General features: G+C 39.6%; 1 protein-coding gene across 2 annotated transcripts in view; it reads left to right on the top strand.

Annotated features, from left to right (window-relative positions):
* The window catches only part of LOC107867848 (phosphatidylinositol-3-phosphatase SAC1), a 34,287-nt gene extending 22,705 nt beyond the window's left edge, over positions 1 to 11,582 (top strand). Inside the window, exons 6-9 of one of the 2 annotated variants that reach the window (XM_047411871.1) lie at positions 8,181 to 8,368; positions 8,470 to 8,567; positions 8,766 to 8,899; positions 8,984 to 11,582. In XM_047411871.1, the coding sequence (XP_047267827.1) occupies positions 8,181 to 8,368; positions 8,470 to 8,567; positions 8,766 to 8,899; positions 8,984 to 9,152 (589 nt within the window). In that variant the 3' untranslated portion in view covers positions 9,153 to 11,582. Of the gene's footprint in view, positions 1 to 8,180; positions 8,369 to 8,469; positions 8,568 to 8,765; positions 8,900 to 8,983 lie in introns of those variants that run through there. The other variant, XM_047411872.1, reaches the window with a different exon arrangement.
* The last annotated feature ends 2,431 nt before the right edge of the window (positions 11,583 to 14,013 follow it).

The raw sequence follows: 14,013 nt of genomic DNA, 5'->3' as shown, positions 1-14,013 counted from the left end.
AAAAGTAGGATGAATCTTCAACCTTACAGGCAAGTTCAAGTTCAACTTGTAAGCGACTTCCCCAATCTTCTCAACGACTTCGAACGAGCCGTCATACCTTGGGATCAGTCCCCTATGCCTTTTCTTGCTCACAATCTGTTTCCAGATTTGTGGAGTGAGCTTCAAAAGCACTTTGTCTCCCACACTGAACTCCACCGCACGCCTTCTTCATGCGTTTCTGGGCCTTTCTTAAGCTGTCTTGTGCCTCAACAAGCATGTCATGCTTGGCTTTTGCATAGCTGTAAGCAGTAGGGCAAATGCCATGACTTTTCAGCGTCACCGCCTCCAATGGTGTCATAGGCTGCATGCCTAAGACAAATTCAAACGGGCTCTTTTTTTTGCCGACGACCTGTGTAGATTGTAGCAAAACTGCGCCGTATCCAACAAGTCTGCCCAATTCTGTTGGCTTGCTGTCACATAATGCCTCAAGTATTCTTCTAGCAAGTGATTGATCCTCTCTGTTTGGCCATCAATTTGAGGATGATTTGCTGTGGAAAACTTCAAATCAGTCCCCATCATGCTGAACAATGTCTGCCAGAATCGACCAGTGAACCGCACATCTCTATCACTTACGATATCACTTGGCAACTTCTGACGAGCAAGTAATTGGAGCAACAACAAAAATAGCATACTTTGAGAACCTGTCCACCACTACCATTATGGATGCATGGCCATCCACCTTAGGAAACCGAGAAATAAAGTCCATAGAGACAGATAACCATGGCCTTTCATGAATAGGCAGAGGCTGCAACAAACCCACCTCCTTCATACGTTCAGTTTTGTGTCTTTGACACACTTGACATGTCTTCATGTATGCTTTAATGTCATCTTCCATCTTCGGTCAGAAATATACATGGGACAGACAACAAGGCTAGCATCCGTTCAACACCCGGATGACCAGCCCAAGGAGTGTCATGCGCCTCTTTCATCATGTCTTTACGCAGTCCAAGGCACCACGATTCACCCCCCTTAAAGTAAAGGAGATCGTCCTCGATCCAATACCTTCGAACGATCCCATTTTTCACTTGACCCATCCACTTGACATAGAGTAGGTCATTTGCAGCACATAACTTAATTCTGTCCAGAAAATAAGTTTCAAGTCTAGAAATAGAGTATATTGCAACAAATACCTCTTTCCAACTTAGTGCATCAGTAACCTGGTTGTGCTTTCTTGGTTTTATGTTCCTACATGAAGTCATACTCAGCCAAAAACTCTTGCCAACGTGCTTGCATTGGACTCAACTTGTTCTGCGTCTTAAAGAATGCGTTTGCGACATTGTCAGTCCGCACAATAAACTGAGTTCCCAACAAGTACACCCTCTACGTCTGCAAGCAATGCATTATTGCTACTATCTCTTTTTCATGGGTCGAGTATCGGTTCTCAGCATCACTCAATTTTCGACTTTCAAAGGGCACAAGATGACCTTCCTGCACGATCACACCCCTAACAACTTTGTTCAACGCGTCAGTATGTACTTCAAAAGGTAATTCGAAATTTGGCAGCTTTAGTATGGGTTCTGAAGCAATAGCTTCCTTCAACATCTGAAATGCTGCATCACACTTTTCAGACCACACCCACTTGACATCTTTCTTCAGTAAATTTGTCAAAGCCGCTGCTTTCTTAGAGTAACCTGTAATAAACTCGCGATAATAGTTAGCCAAACCCAAGAATGAACCCAAGAATGATCTCAATTCTTTGACCCTGCTCGGCGCTTGCCATTCAACAATTGCTTGCACCTTCTTTGGATCCATCCTCACTTGGTTTTGACTAACCAAATGCCCAAGGAACTTCACTTCCTTCTTAGCAAACTCGCACTTTTCCATCTTTACTTAAAGTTTGTACTCCCTTAAACGAGACAATACTAACTTAAATGTTCCAAGTGTTCATCAAGAGAGCAACTATAAATGACTATGTCATCTAGATATACTACCACAAAATAGTGTAGGTAATTAAATAACACATCATTCATCAAGTTGCCGAAAGTTGCCGGGGCGTTTGTCAATCCAAACGGCATAACAAGAAACTCATATGAACCATACCTCGTCACTCGCGTGGTTTTGAACCTGCCAACAACTTGATCGCAGATTAAACTTAGGAAACCAACATGCCTTGCTTAGCCTATCCATGAGATCTTGCACCAGTGGGACAAGATACTTGTTCTTCACAGTCACTTTATTCAATGCCCTATAGTCCACACACATCCTCATTGAACCATCCTGCTTCTTTTGGAACAAAACAGGAGCACTGTAAGGAGCCTTGAAAGGCTGAATCAAACCCTCATCCAATAATTCATTCAATTTTTTTCAAAGTTAAGCCAACTCTTTAGGAGCCATTCTACAAGGAGCTTGTGCAGGGGCAATAAAACCGGGCAAAAACTCTATTTTGTGATCAATGTCTCTTCTTGGCGGCAACTCTTTAGGTAACTCGGGAGGCATCACATCAACAAATTGCTTCAATACTTCGGCAACACAGTCCGATACCTCCACCTTTACATCTGGTTTCACGTCTATCATGGCAACAAGGAATATTTCATCACCTTTCTTCAATCCTTTTTCAACGACATAGCATAACTGATAGGGGACTTGTTCTTCACTTTCTTTACTTCTCTATAAGGATGAACAACCTTAGTGAAACTTGGATTGACCTAGTTCATGATCATCACTCCATCTAAGTGAGGAAAAGGAACAAAGAGAAATTTTCTAAGGAAATCAATCCCTCGAATGACTACAAAATCACCCAACGGCATAGCCATCAAGTTGTGTTTCCATGTCCAATTTCCAGTCACCATCTGCACATCATAAGTAATGCCTACAATGGCTTATGCCTTGGAACTCACAGTTTGGACATAGGATGGACTTTTCTTCAACTTTAGTCCATAGTTTGCAGCAACCTTGACATCTACAAACGTATAAGCGACCCCGATATCCACCATTGCCATCATACGATTGCCATCAACTTTCATCTCTATGTGAATTAAAGTAGCATGAGGGTTGAATGACTGAGGAGTCACCCAGAACGTTCAGCAAATTGATTTGATTCAGTGACAAACCCAAAGGATTCGCCAAAGCCGCAACAACTTCTTCACCCCTACCTTGATTCACATTTCCAGCGAGCATAGCATTCACTCTTTCACGATTGGGACAACTCTTGGCCAAATGCGATCCACCACAAGTCCATCAACCCTTTGTATCGCCTTCTTTTCCCCTTGTTCTTGGTGTTTCCAGCATTCATTGGGGCCTTGCCCTTGTCATGCTTGTCATTTCGTCCATCTTTCTTCCTTTCCCCTTTCTTCTCAGCCTTTTTCTTAGACTTTGAAGTAGTGGGAATGTCAGAATTAGAACGAGTTGAGCAAAAATCCACCGAGTCAGCGGCAACAATTGCTCTAGCCAAATCTTTCACATTCTGCCTCCTTAATTCGTTTTGGGCTCATGCCTGCATTCCTGAAATCATGTTATGTAACTTGTCTTCATCAGACATGTTTTGGATGTCCAACATCAAGGAAGTAAATTCCTTAATATTGTCGCGAATCGTTCCTTCTGCCTTAGCCTTTTTGACTCGTCTCTAGTAATCTATAAGGCATTACTAGGAAGGAATTGGTCCCTCATTTCCTTCTTCAACTTTTCCTAAGTATCAATTCTGGGTCGGCCAACACTCTCGTCATTCGCGTTTCGAGTCCTCCACCACAATTTCTCATCACCCGTCAAGTACATCGTGGTGATGTTCAAGTTGTCTATTTCAGCAACTCGGGCAGTAGAAAAATACTGCTTCATGTCCCATAGGAAATTCTCGAACTCTTTGGCACTTCTACCACCACCAAAAGGTTTAGGCTTCGAAATTTTAACTTTGAAACTACCTTCATGAGACTGCCCAGACGCAACCACTACACATCGCAGCACCAAAAATTCTGCCTGCAGATTTTCTATCACCTTGCCTTGGTCCTGCACTTGCAACATTAAGGGCTCGTGTGTATTTAGAAACTCCGCATTTTGTTCATCAGATTGGGCACGTAACAGTGCTAGTTCTTCCTTCAAGGCATTGATCTGAGTTATCAAATCCACCAGGCCTTCACTTTGTTCGAGTTCGTCAGTAATGCCGATGAAGTTTCGAACTCGTGTAACATACTCGTTTAGTTGAGTGACAGTCACCAATTTCATACAACAATGCGCTGATACCAGTTGAGACAGGGGTGTTTTCTTTTTCGCAACACCATTGCTTGGCAGTCGTACAACACTACGCAACTTCAGCCACACACACACTGCATAGTCTAAGCAGAATAGACTAAGGTTGCAGAAACGTAAAAGCACTTAACAATATTACAAGAAACAAGTTCTCAACCTTTAATTCTCTTAGAATAAAAAAGAACAATGTCACACGAATTGTACAAAGACAATACAACACTCACTTCCTTGTTCAATTTCCAGCAACACAATAAATAGACTGCACATGGCAGTTACAGCAGTTACAACAATGACCCCTGGCAGCATGTCATTGGACATGGCCTGCATGCCTATCACATGACTCCACAACCTGATCCAAGCATTCAAATACATTCTGAAAATCACACGTGTTTACAACATTCAAAATTCAAACTACCAACTGCCCCATGTGATAAGCACATAGGCGACCTTGCTCCTTTAGCCAATTTTGCTATGTTTAACACTTAGCCAATTTCCAGCTTTCCAACACTTGAACATTTTGTCCTTGCCTTGTCATGTCTTTCAGCCACGCCTTTGCCTTGCCTGTATTATGTCACTGCTTGCGCCTGCGCCATGCCACTGCCTATGCCATGCTGCTGTCTCGGCCATGCCACTGCCTAGGCCGTGACACTGTCTTGACCATGCTAATGCCTTCGTTTGTGCTATGCCATCGCCTGTGCCGATGTCATGCCAGTGCCGTGCCATGCCTATGTCACTGCTTGCACGCATGCCTACATAGGTGCCATGCGCCTGTCGTTGCCTCATGCGCTCAAGGCTGCCTTGCCATCAATCCAGCACCTTGGTCATCATCAGTTGCCTGCTATCTCATAGCTACCAACATCACATTGCTTGCCTTAGCACATGCCAAGGCCAATGTGCACCTTGACATGGCTTGTCAGCTATCATGTCTTAGATTGGGGGGTCTAACAACTAGCTATTATCAATCATTTGCATGCTCTTATTGTTGTCTGGAAATCCACTTGTCATTTAGAACAACCCGGAGTACTATGAATTCCCCAACAAATAAAAAAATTGAGATGAGGCATATAATTATCTAAATCCGTGATTTGTAGTTGGAGAGAAATAGGATATCCTATTCATTATGGAACTGTAGATCATGGATATGTTAAGGGACAAAGGCGGAGCTAAAGCCACACGTGGTCAGATGAACACCCGAACACCCTTCGCCGTAAAATTGCACGGTGTGTATAGATCAAATTCTTTCTTTAAGAGGTATATGTTAAACGTTGTAGACCCTTGACGCAAGCTGTTCCTCTAGGCAGTGGTTAAGGGTGTGCATTTTTATCCATGGGATTCCGTGGTCGGACCTGTCCTATTGCGCAATTTTTTTGATTTTATTTTGACACCAGATCATTGGCACACGCTTACACTTCGTTTTATTTTGATAGAGATCACTGGTCACATGCACCAATCACTCTTCATACAAATAAAATTATTTTAGTTAATTAAGTTTAGTTTACCTAAAATTATTAAATATTAGTTAAATTTCTTAATATTACAATTTTGGACAATACTTCCTCTAGTCCATATTAACTTAATTTGTGAAGCAATGCACATCTTTTAAGAAAAAAAATTTGCACATTAATTGAAACCACTTTCCATTTTTGCTCTTTTAAAGTCAAATTTAAATCATATATATGAGCGATTAAGTCTCTTGAACTAATCAACTGGAAAAGACAAAAATGAAAAAAATTTCCAACAACTATCTTGAAGATTGAACAATTGAGTTATTTTGAATGGAAAAATGGCTCACAAAAATTTAATATGAACTAGAGAGAGTATGTATCTCTCTCTTTGTGTGTGTATATATAGAATAAATAAATTATTTTAATTTTGAAACATGTTGTATAGAGATAATAATTGTATTTATAATTTTATCCAATATATAATGCGTTTTTGAAGGGTTAAAAAGTCTATCAACATTTTAGGTTAATGTTTTGTGTGCATGGCGTTGTCTCTCTCTCTCTCTCTCTCTCTCTCTCTATCTATCTATCTATCTATATATATATATATATATATAAAACGTTAACTTCAAAGCTAAAATCAATAAATCCATGTTGTTTGATTTTTTTTTTTTTTGAAATATCTTTTTCTTTGATTTGTGGTTTGTGTTTAGTATAAATCTAGACTAGATTTTTGTATTGGGCTTAAATAGATGTTGGAAATCGTTTATGACTGAATCGCTAGGTTAAACAAGATAATATTGAACTCTCTAATTAAAAAAAAAATTTGAACACCCTTGATAAAATTTCTGGCTCTGCCACTGTTAAGGGGCCATTTAATCTTGATATAAGATCCATAAAAACCCATAATACAACATCCAATGGGAGTTTCATGCAAAGCTGGGAACGCACATTAAAATTTGTTCAGGTCTTTCATTGCGGAACAGAATATCTACTAAGTTCTGTATTACAATAGTGGGTGAGGTTTCTAGATGGAACGCCATCTTCTAGGTGGTTTAATTTATACACCTCAAGAAGGCAAAAGGATGGAGAATAACTAGTAAAGGGAATGTGGTGGTAGTCCTTTGCTGTTCCCCCCTTAAGTTATCCTGTTTCTGAAGCCTGAGCTCCTATTCTCGGCATTACAATCCATCTAATTTAGTTTTTCATTGCATGTATCATTTGACTCTGTTTGTATAGGAAAACAAGATAATCTTAATGGAATGGGCAGAAAGAATACCAGAAAGAATACCAGAAGACTTCCTCCCTTTGTCATCGTTTACTTGGAAACCTATCTGGAACCATAATGCTCTTCCTGGGGTTGATTTCTTTGTCGTGACTGCAGTGCTTGATGCTATTTTTACTCTAGACAATCTCCAGAAAAGGGGTAGAAAGTTCACTGACAAATGTCTTTTGTGTGACTAAATGTCAGTTTGTCAATCCTTATCTATTGGACTGCCAAGTTATCAGTAATTTTGCACTTGTTTCCCTGTACTTTGGCTTTCAATAGGTAGACATTCTCTAGCACATGACGACGGTGTTTGGATTGACTTATTTTTATGTGCTTTTGGCTTTTAAGCACTTTTTTATTTTTGGAGGTGTTTGACAAAGATAAAAAATGCTTTTAAGCACTTTACTTTAGGCTTAAAAAGTACAAAAAAAAAAAAAAAAAAAAAAAAGCCAAAAGCCAAAAGTAGGTTGTTACCTACTTTTGACTTTTGGCTTTTAGATTTACGTCACTTAAAAAAAGCCTATCCAAACACCCCCGACTTGAACTCTTGATTTAAAGTTGGTCTGATTGGTCATACTCCCGAACTACATTATGTGGACCCTAGGGAAATCTTGAAGGACAGAGATAGTGGATGTTTCAAGGATTTTTCATAGTTCCAAACTGAAATTGTGGTGATCTTTTAAGACGGCTCCTTCTTCTTCTTTTTTTTTTTTTTGTTTTTTTTGAGATAATTAATAAGTAAAGAAGTCAGTGCAGAGGGAAACACTGCTGTATCTTTGTTCTTTCTTGTTTCTAGATAGTTCATTTGATCAAAAGACAATAATACTAAAACTTTTTTTAAAGAAAGTATAACAAGAAGCTTTTTTTCTACTTTGTCGAGTCTGTTCGTATTCATGACTTTATTGGCTGATCAGAGATTGGCTACATATGCTAAGAGGTTTATAACTGGCTGGTTGTTAAAAAGTTAAAGTTTTTAGTAGTCTGGCATCGTGTATCTTACAATTCTATCTAGGGTCTGTCCTAAGAGTGTTATGGGAGTATGGAATACTAGCCCCTTTTTATTTATATTTCTTTGAAAAAACTTTGCCTTTCACTAGAAAACCATCACACCTCTATTGTTCTCAAGTAGGAAAGCTGAATAACTAGATTTTCCTGTTGATGTGCGAGTTGGCACTTCTGTGATCTTTCATGAGTAACTTCAGTATCTGTAAGTCTTACCAGTGAAAATTCATGCTACACTCATGCTGCAGATACTTGAAAAGGGGAGTTAATGATCATGGAAGAGTGGCAAATGATGTTGAAACTGAACAAATTGTGCTTGATGAAGAAGCTGGCTCATGCAAAGGAAAAATGAGCTCTGTTGTTCAAATGAGGGGCTCAATTCCTCTTTTCTGGTCACAAGAAGCTTCAAGATTCAGCCCAAAGCCAGATATAATCTGTAAGAGCAACTAAATTCATCTACCTGGTTGTTGCTAGAAAATTTAAGTTGGAGTCATGTTATGATTGGAATGAGCTTGCTTGTCTGTTTTCTGATACAAGTACAAAGATATGATCCTACTTATGAAGCAACCAGATTGCATTTTGAAGATCTTGCAAGGAGATATGGAAACCCAATAATCATACTTAATCTGATCAAGGTTTGTGCAAAAATGAATTTGTGGTCTCCAGAAAATTCACATTGTGTTTGCTGTTTAAGTTTATTAAACTAACTTTGGTTTGTCCACCTCTTGCGCACTATTTTCTTCGAATGGTGCTAGTCTTTGAATTCCAGCATCAAATATTTGTCTTTCGATATTTTCTTTAAATTTTGTGATTTATGAATTCAATGACTGAAGACAGTTGAGAAAAGGCCACGAGAAATGATGCTTAGACGCGAGTTTGCAAATGCAGTTGGGTACCTAAATCAGATACTTTCTGAAGAAAATCACCTAAAATTTATACATTGGGATTTTCACAAGTTTGCAAAAAGGTGTAGATTATTTTCCCCGAATTATACTAATAAGTTAATCTTTTAAGTGCTTTTTTGCTAATTTTCCTCTTTTCCCGTGTTTAGCAAGTCTGCGAATGTATTAGCAGTTTTGGGTGGTGTGGCGAGTGAAGCACTTGATTTAACTGGATTTTACTACAGCGGAAAGCCAGTGATTGTTAAGAGGCGGGCTACACAACTCAGCCGTACAAGCACTGCAAGGTATGTTCATGCATATCACGCCCCGAAATGGTAATGACAAACAAGAACCGTATGCCCCTACTTTACAAGCAATCTATAGATATAAAAGATTATGGGATAATAATGAGCAGGATATCCAATAAGAGTTGTATGTACACACGAGGGAGTTATGTTAACAAAAATTGTACTATACAATATTGCATGTTGTACATGAAGCCTCTAGCCAGTTTAATACAATATACTACTAATAACTAGTTGGGACAGGGCCCGACATGCCCAACTAGAGACCTGCGTATACTACTAATAACTAGTTGGGACAGGGCCCGACATGCCCAACTAGAGACCTATACATATTTTAAAAAATGCTAGACATAGACGTACTTTAGAGTGAGATGGAGCTCACCAAAATATTAGCCGGAAGCGATTATAGAGCCTAATGTGGACGTTTGCTATCCTGTGAATCTGAGCCTGCATCAATAGAACGTGTGCCCCCAAGACGTTAGTACATACTAGTATGAAAGATAACAACTGGACAAGTGCGGAAGTGATAACGATCCTAGTCGGAGGTGACTAAAATCGATATCGAAATGCGGAATTAAATAACAAAATTAAAGAATAGTTAAGAAATAAGAGGTGAGGAGTGAAGAAAGAAAGACATTGAACAACAATTAAACCAAGGGAGAAGGAGAACTCAATCAAATGCATGAGAAATCTAATTAAAACCACAATATGATAACTCGTTGATCAATTAAGCGAAGAAGATTACACAAGCAATTCGGGAATCCACCCTAATCGCTCGATCGAAGCTAACAATTGAACCTAATTACTACCCTAAACTAGAGTAACTAAATATCAAGTCTATTCAAGGCGATTCAATCATCAAAACTCAAGTGAGTAAAATGGCTAAGGCAACTATTTATAGTCATTGCCTTTACAAAAATAGCCTATTACAAAAATAGCCCAAAAGTGACTATTTTACAAATAACCCACAAGAGACCTTCTTGACTGCCCAAATGGCATCTTGATTACCCATGACCTTGTGTATTTATTTCGTTATGCCTTCCTCTAGGCTCCAAGCTATCATCCATATATGGAAGCCCTTCCTAATGTGCTCCAAGCTAACTGTGCTCGTATCAGGAAGCTCATATGAATCAAATACCAAAGTGAAAGAAGTATGAACATACAAGCAACAAATATACGATATGAAACTGTAGTCTATCACTAACTTTATTAGCTCATCATATAATGTCCAGGGAGCGTTCATTATAATATAATACCTATAATTTCCCTAGGTGATGTACTTAAACTGTCTGTAGTACAAATAATCATAGGATGTCCTACCAAAGACGATTTGAGTCAAATATAACACGTATGTTGCCCAAATACTTATGCATATAACTGTAGTTGTAGTCTGATACAAGGTTCGCCCCTTTGGGCTCACTATAATGGTCTAGTCTCGATCTTGTGCCAAGTAAAACCTATGTACCCTCCCGTTGTGAACGTATATCATATAATGCCTTAAATGCCTATGACATGTGAATTACGGGAATGATCATTTAGATAATACATACAAGTGCAACTATGCTATTGCTATTTGACATATATACCATGTGGCCTAAGAATTTCAAGTAAAGAAACTAATATGGAATATTGTGAAGACTTTAACATAAAGAGAGCAAGACTGATATTTATAAGCTTGAGGGTAGGACGTGGGAATGATATATAAGACAAATAAGGGTTCTATCCTCGTATTTCATGAGAATTATATTAACGTTGATAAAAAGGAGCACATGACGTAGGTGGTTCCTTAGTGGTGAGGAAAGATTTAGCTTTACATACCTTTAGTACTTTACTCGCTATGATAGTGTTCTGAGCCCCAAATAATTCGACCCACGGAAGTGTAGCGCTTATCTTTCCAATCACCAATTCAGCTACCCAGTAGGCAATTAATTAGCTACAAAGATAACATATACATCCATCAATAACCCATAGATGCATTTGACAATTTATTCCAATAATCTTCACTTATGCTCGAAATCAATCGAATTTCTAAATAGGAATCCAATATGAATCCTTAGGTTTCCCAACTTATGTTGTCCAATACCAAGTCTACCCAATTGGTAGGAATTCCCAAAAAAATTCCCTTTCTATCTCAATTCCATCACTTTTCATCTTTTTTCTCAAGAACCCTTATTAAAGGCCTTTTTCAAAAAGTAAAGAAAAGATTCAGATTAGATATCCCCAAATACTTATCTATAATTAAATTCAAGAAAGGGATAGAGAATTTACCTCTTGGAGTTCAAATTCCAACTATAGATGTCCACATTAAGAGGAGATGGCAGGAGTATTTTCATAGGCTTTTGAATGAGGAGGGGGATAAAGGCATCGAGTTAGGAGAGCTAGAACACTCGGAGGAGAGACGTGATTTCAGTTATTATAGGCGTTTTAGGGTGGAGAAAGTCAGAGAAGCTATTCGTAGAATGCGAAAGGGAAGGGTGACGGGGCCCGATGAGATTCCGGTGGATTTTTGGAAGTTTATAGGTAAGGTTGGTTTAAGGTGGTTGACTGATTTGTTTAACGACATTTTCCAGGCTTGGAGGTGGAGTACGATGATTCCGTTATATAAAAATAAGGGAGACATCTAGAGTTGCACTAACTATAGAGGTATTAAGCTGTTGAGTCATACTATGAAGATTTGGGAGAGGTTAGTTGAGCTGAGATTGAGAAGGATCGTGTCCATTTCGGAGAATCAGTTTGGTTTTATGCCTGGTCGCTTGACGACGGAGGCAATCCACCTGGTGATAAGATTGGTGGAGCAGTACAGGAAAAGGAAGAAGGATTTGCATATGGTGTTCATCGACTTGGAGAAGGCTTATGACAAAGTTTCGAGGGAGGTTTTGTGGAGATGTTTAGAGGCCAAAGGGGCCTTGGTAGCGTACATCAGAGCTATTAAGGACATGTACGATGGAGGGAAGACTCTGGAGGAGACTCAGAGCATTTTTCGGTCGAGGCAGGGTTGCACCAGGGTTTGACTCTTAGTCCATTCTTGTTTGCGTTGGTGATAGACGTGTTGACACGGAGTATTCAAGAAGAGGTGCCATGGTGTATTTTGTTCGCTGATGATGTAGTGCTGATTGATGAGACGCGGGCGGGTGTGAATGAAAAATTGGAGGTTTGGATGCAAACCCTTGAATTTAAGGGGTTCAGGTTGAGTAGGTCCAAGACGGAATATATGGAATGTAAGTTTAGTGAGGTGAGGCAGGAGGATGATGTCGTGGTAAGGTTGGATTCCCAGTAGGTCCGAAAGAGGGATAGTTTTAGGTATCTTGGGTCTATGATTCAGGGGAATGGCGAGATTGATGAGGATGTCTCTAATCGTATTGGAGCTGGTTGGATGAAATGGAGGCTCGCCTCGGGAGTGTTGTGTGACAAGAAGGTGCCACTAAAGCTTAAAGGTAAATTCTACAAGAGCGGCAGTCCGTCCTGCTATGCTATATGGGGCAGAGTGTTGGCCAGTCAAGAACTCCCACATTCAAAAAATGAAGGTAGCGGAAATAAGAATATTGCGTTGGATGTGTGGACTTACCAGAGTGGATAGAGTCAGGAATGTGACCGTTCGGGAGAAGGTTCGAGTGGCTTTGTTGGAAGATAAGATGTGAGAAGGAAGGTTGAGATGGTTTGGGCATGTGATGAGGAGGGGCACGAATGCCCAAGTTCTTAGATGCGAGGGGTTAGCGTTAGATGGCTTCAGAAAAAGGAGAGGTAGGCTGAAGAAGTACAGGAGGGAAGTGATTAGACATGATATGGAGCAGCTTCTGCTTACTGAGGACATGACCCTAGATAGGAAGGTGTGGAGGTCGCGGATAAGGGTAGAAGGCTAGGTTGCTGCGTGGATTTAGTAAGTAGTTAGAAGAGCTCAGGTTGAGTCGGGCTAGTAAACCTAGGATTGGGTCCAAAGATAGGAGCCCGGTTTGGCGGGCGTGGGTCTCTTTCTCCTATTGTACTTATTTATTTTATTTCTTATTGCTCTGACTTCTAATTTTATGTGTCTTATTCCTTGTCATGTTATGCCATCCATCTTGCTTCTTATTTAATTACGCTTTGGTCTACTTTTCTTTATCTTGAGCCGGGGGTCTGTCGGAAACAGCCTCTCTACTTCTCTAGAGGTAGCGGTATGAACTGCGTACACTCTACCCTCCCTAGACCCCACTTGGTGGGAGTATAGTGGGTTTGTTGTTGTTGTTGTAACTCCCCAGAAACTTCTCAAATATCACATTATTTATTCCACTGAAAGAAAAACTTGGAGATCACTAACTGGGTATGTAGCGCAGCCCGTAACTCTTTATAAAATCTCGAGTTGGATTCGTTTAAAATACTAAACTTAACTTACTTATTTTTTTTTCCCAAGGTGCTACAAGTCTATTGAGATTTGTTGGAACAATGGAGCATCATAATTATTAGACTTGTAATGAGTTACTTTGAATCTGAATATCTTGTTTACCGAACTTGCATGGTTTGACTTGCAACGGCTAAGGTGAGGCTAGTTATATATCATGTAACTAAATTCTTTCTCTATCCCACACTGCTCATTTTGTCTTTGGTCTCTCTTTCTTGCCTATATTAAGTGTTTTCCGCCCTTCCGTGAAGTTGACGATAAGGATGTTCAAAAGCTTGTATACTATTTCCCCCATCTTCTTTCTTATTTGCCTCTCTCGTTTCTCATTTGTCTGTTTCATTACTGTTGCTTCTCGGAGTGCTGCAAAGAGAAAATAGTAGTACTAATTGATGGGAAAGGAGTGTAATATTGAAATTGGATTACCTCTCTATATGTGAACCTGTCTGTATCTAAGAGGTGTAGTGTTCATTCAATGTCTAGTGGATAACTGTTTATTTTCTGAAGATAGGTACCTATTGAG

This window comes from Capsicum annuum, chromosome 4, assembly GCF_002878395.1.
Source record: "Capsicum annuum cultivar UCD-10X-F1 chromosome 4, UCD10Xv1.1, whole genome shotgun sequence".
Taxonomy (NCBI): Eukaryota; Viridiplantae; Streptophyta; class Magnoliopsida; order Solanales; family Solanaceae; genus Capsicum; species Capsicum annuum.
Note: the sequence above shows the minus strand (reverse complement) of the source record. Positions and strands in the feature narration are given on the sequence as shown.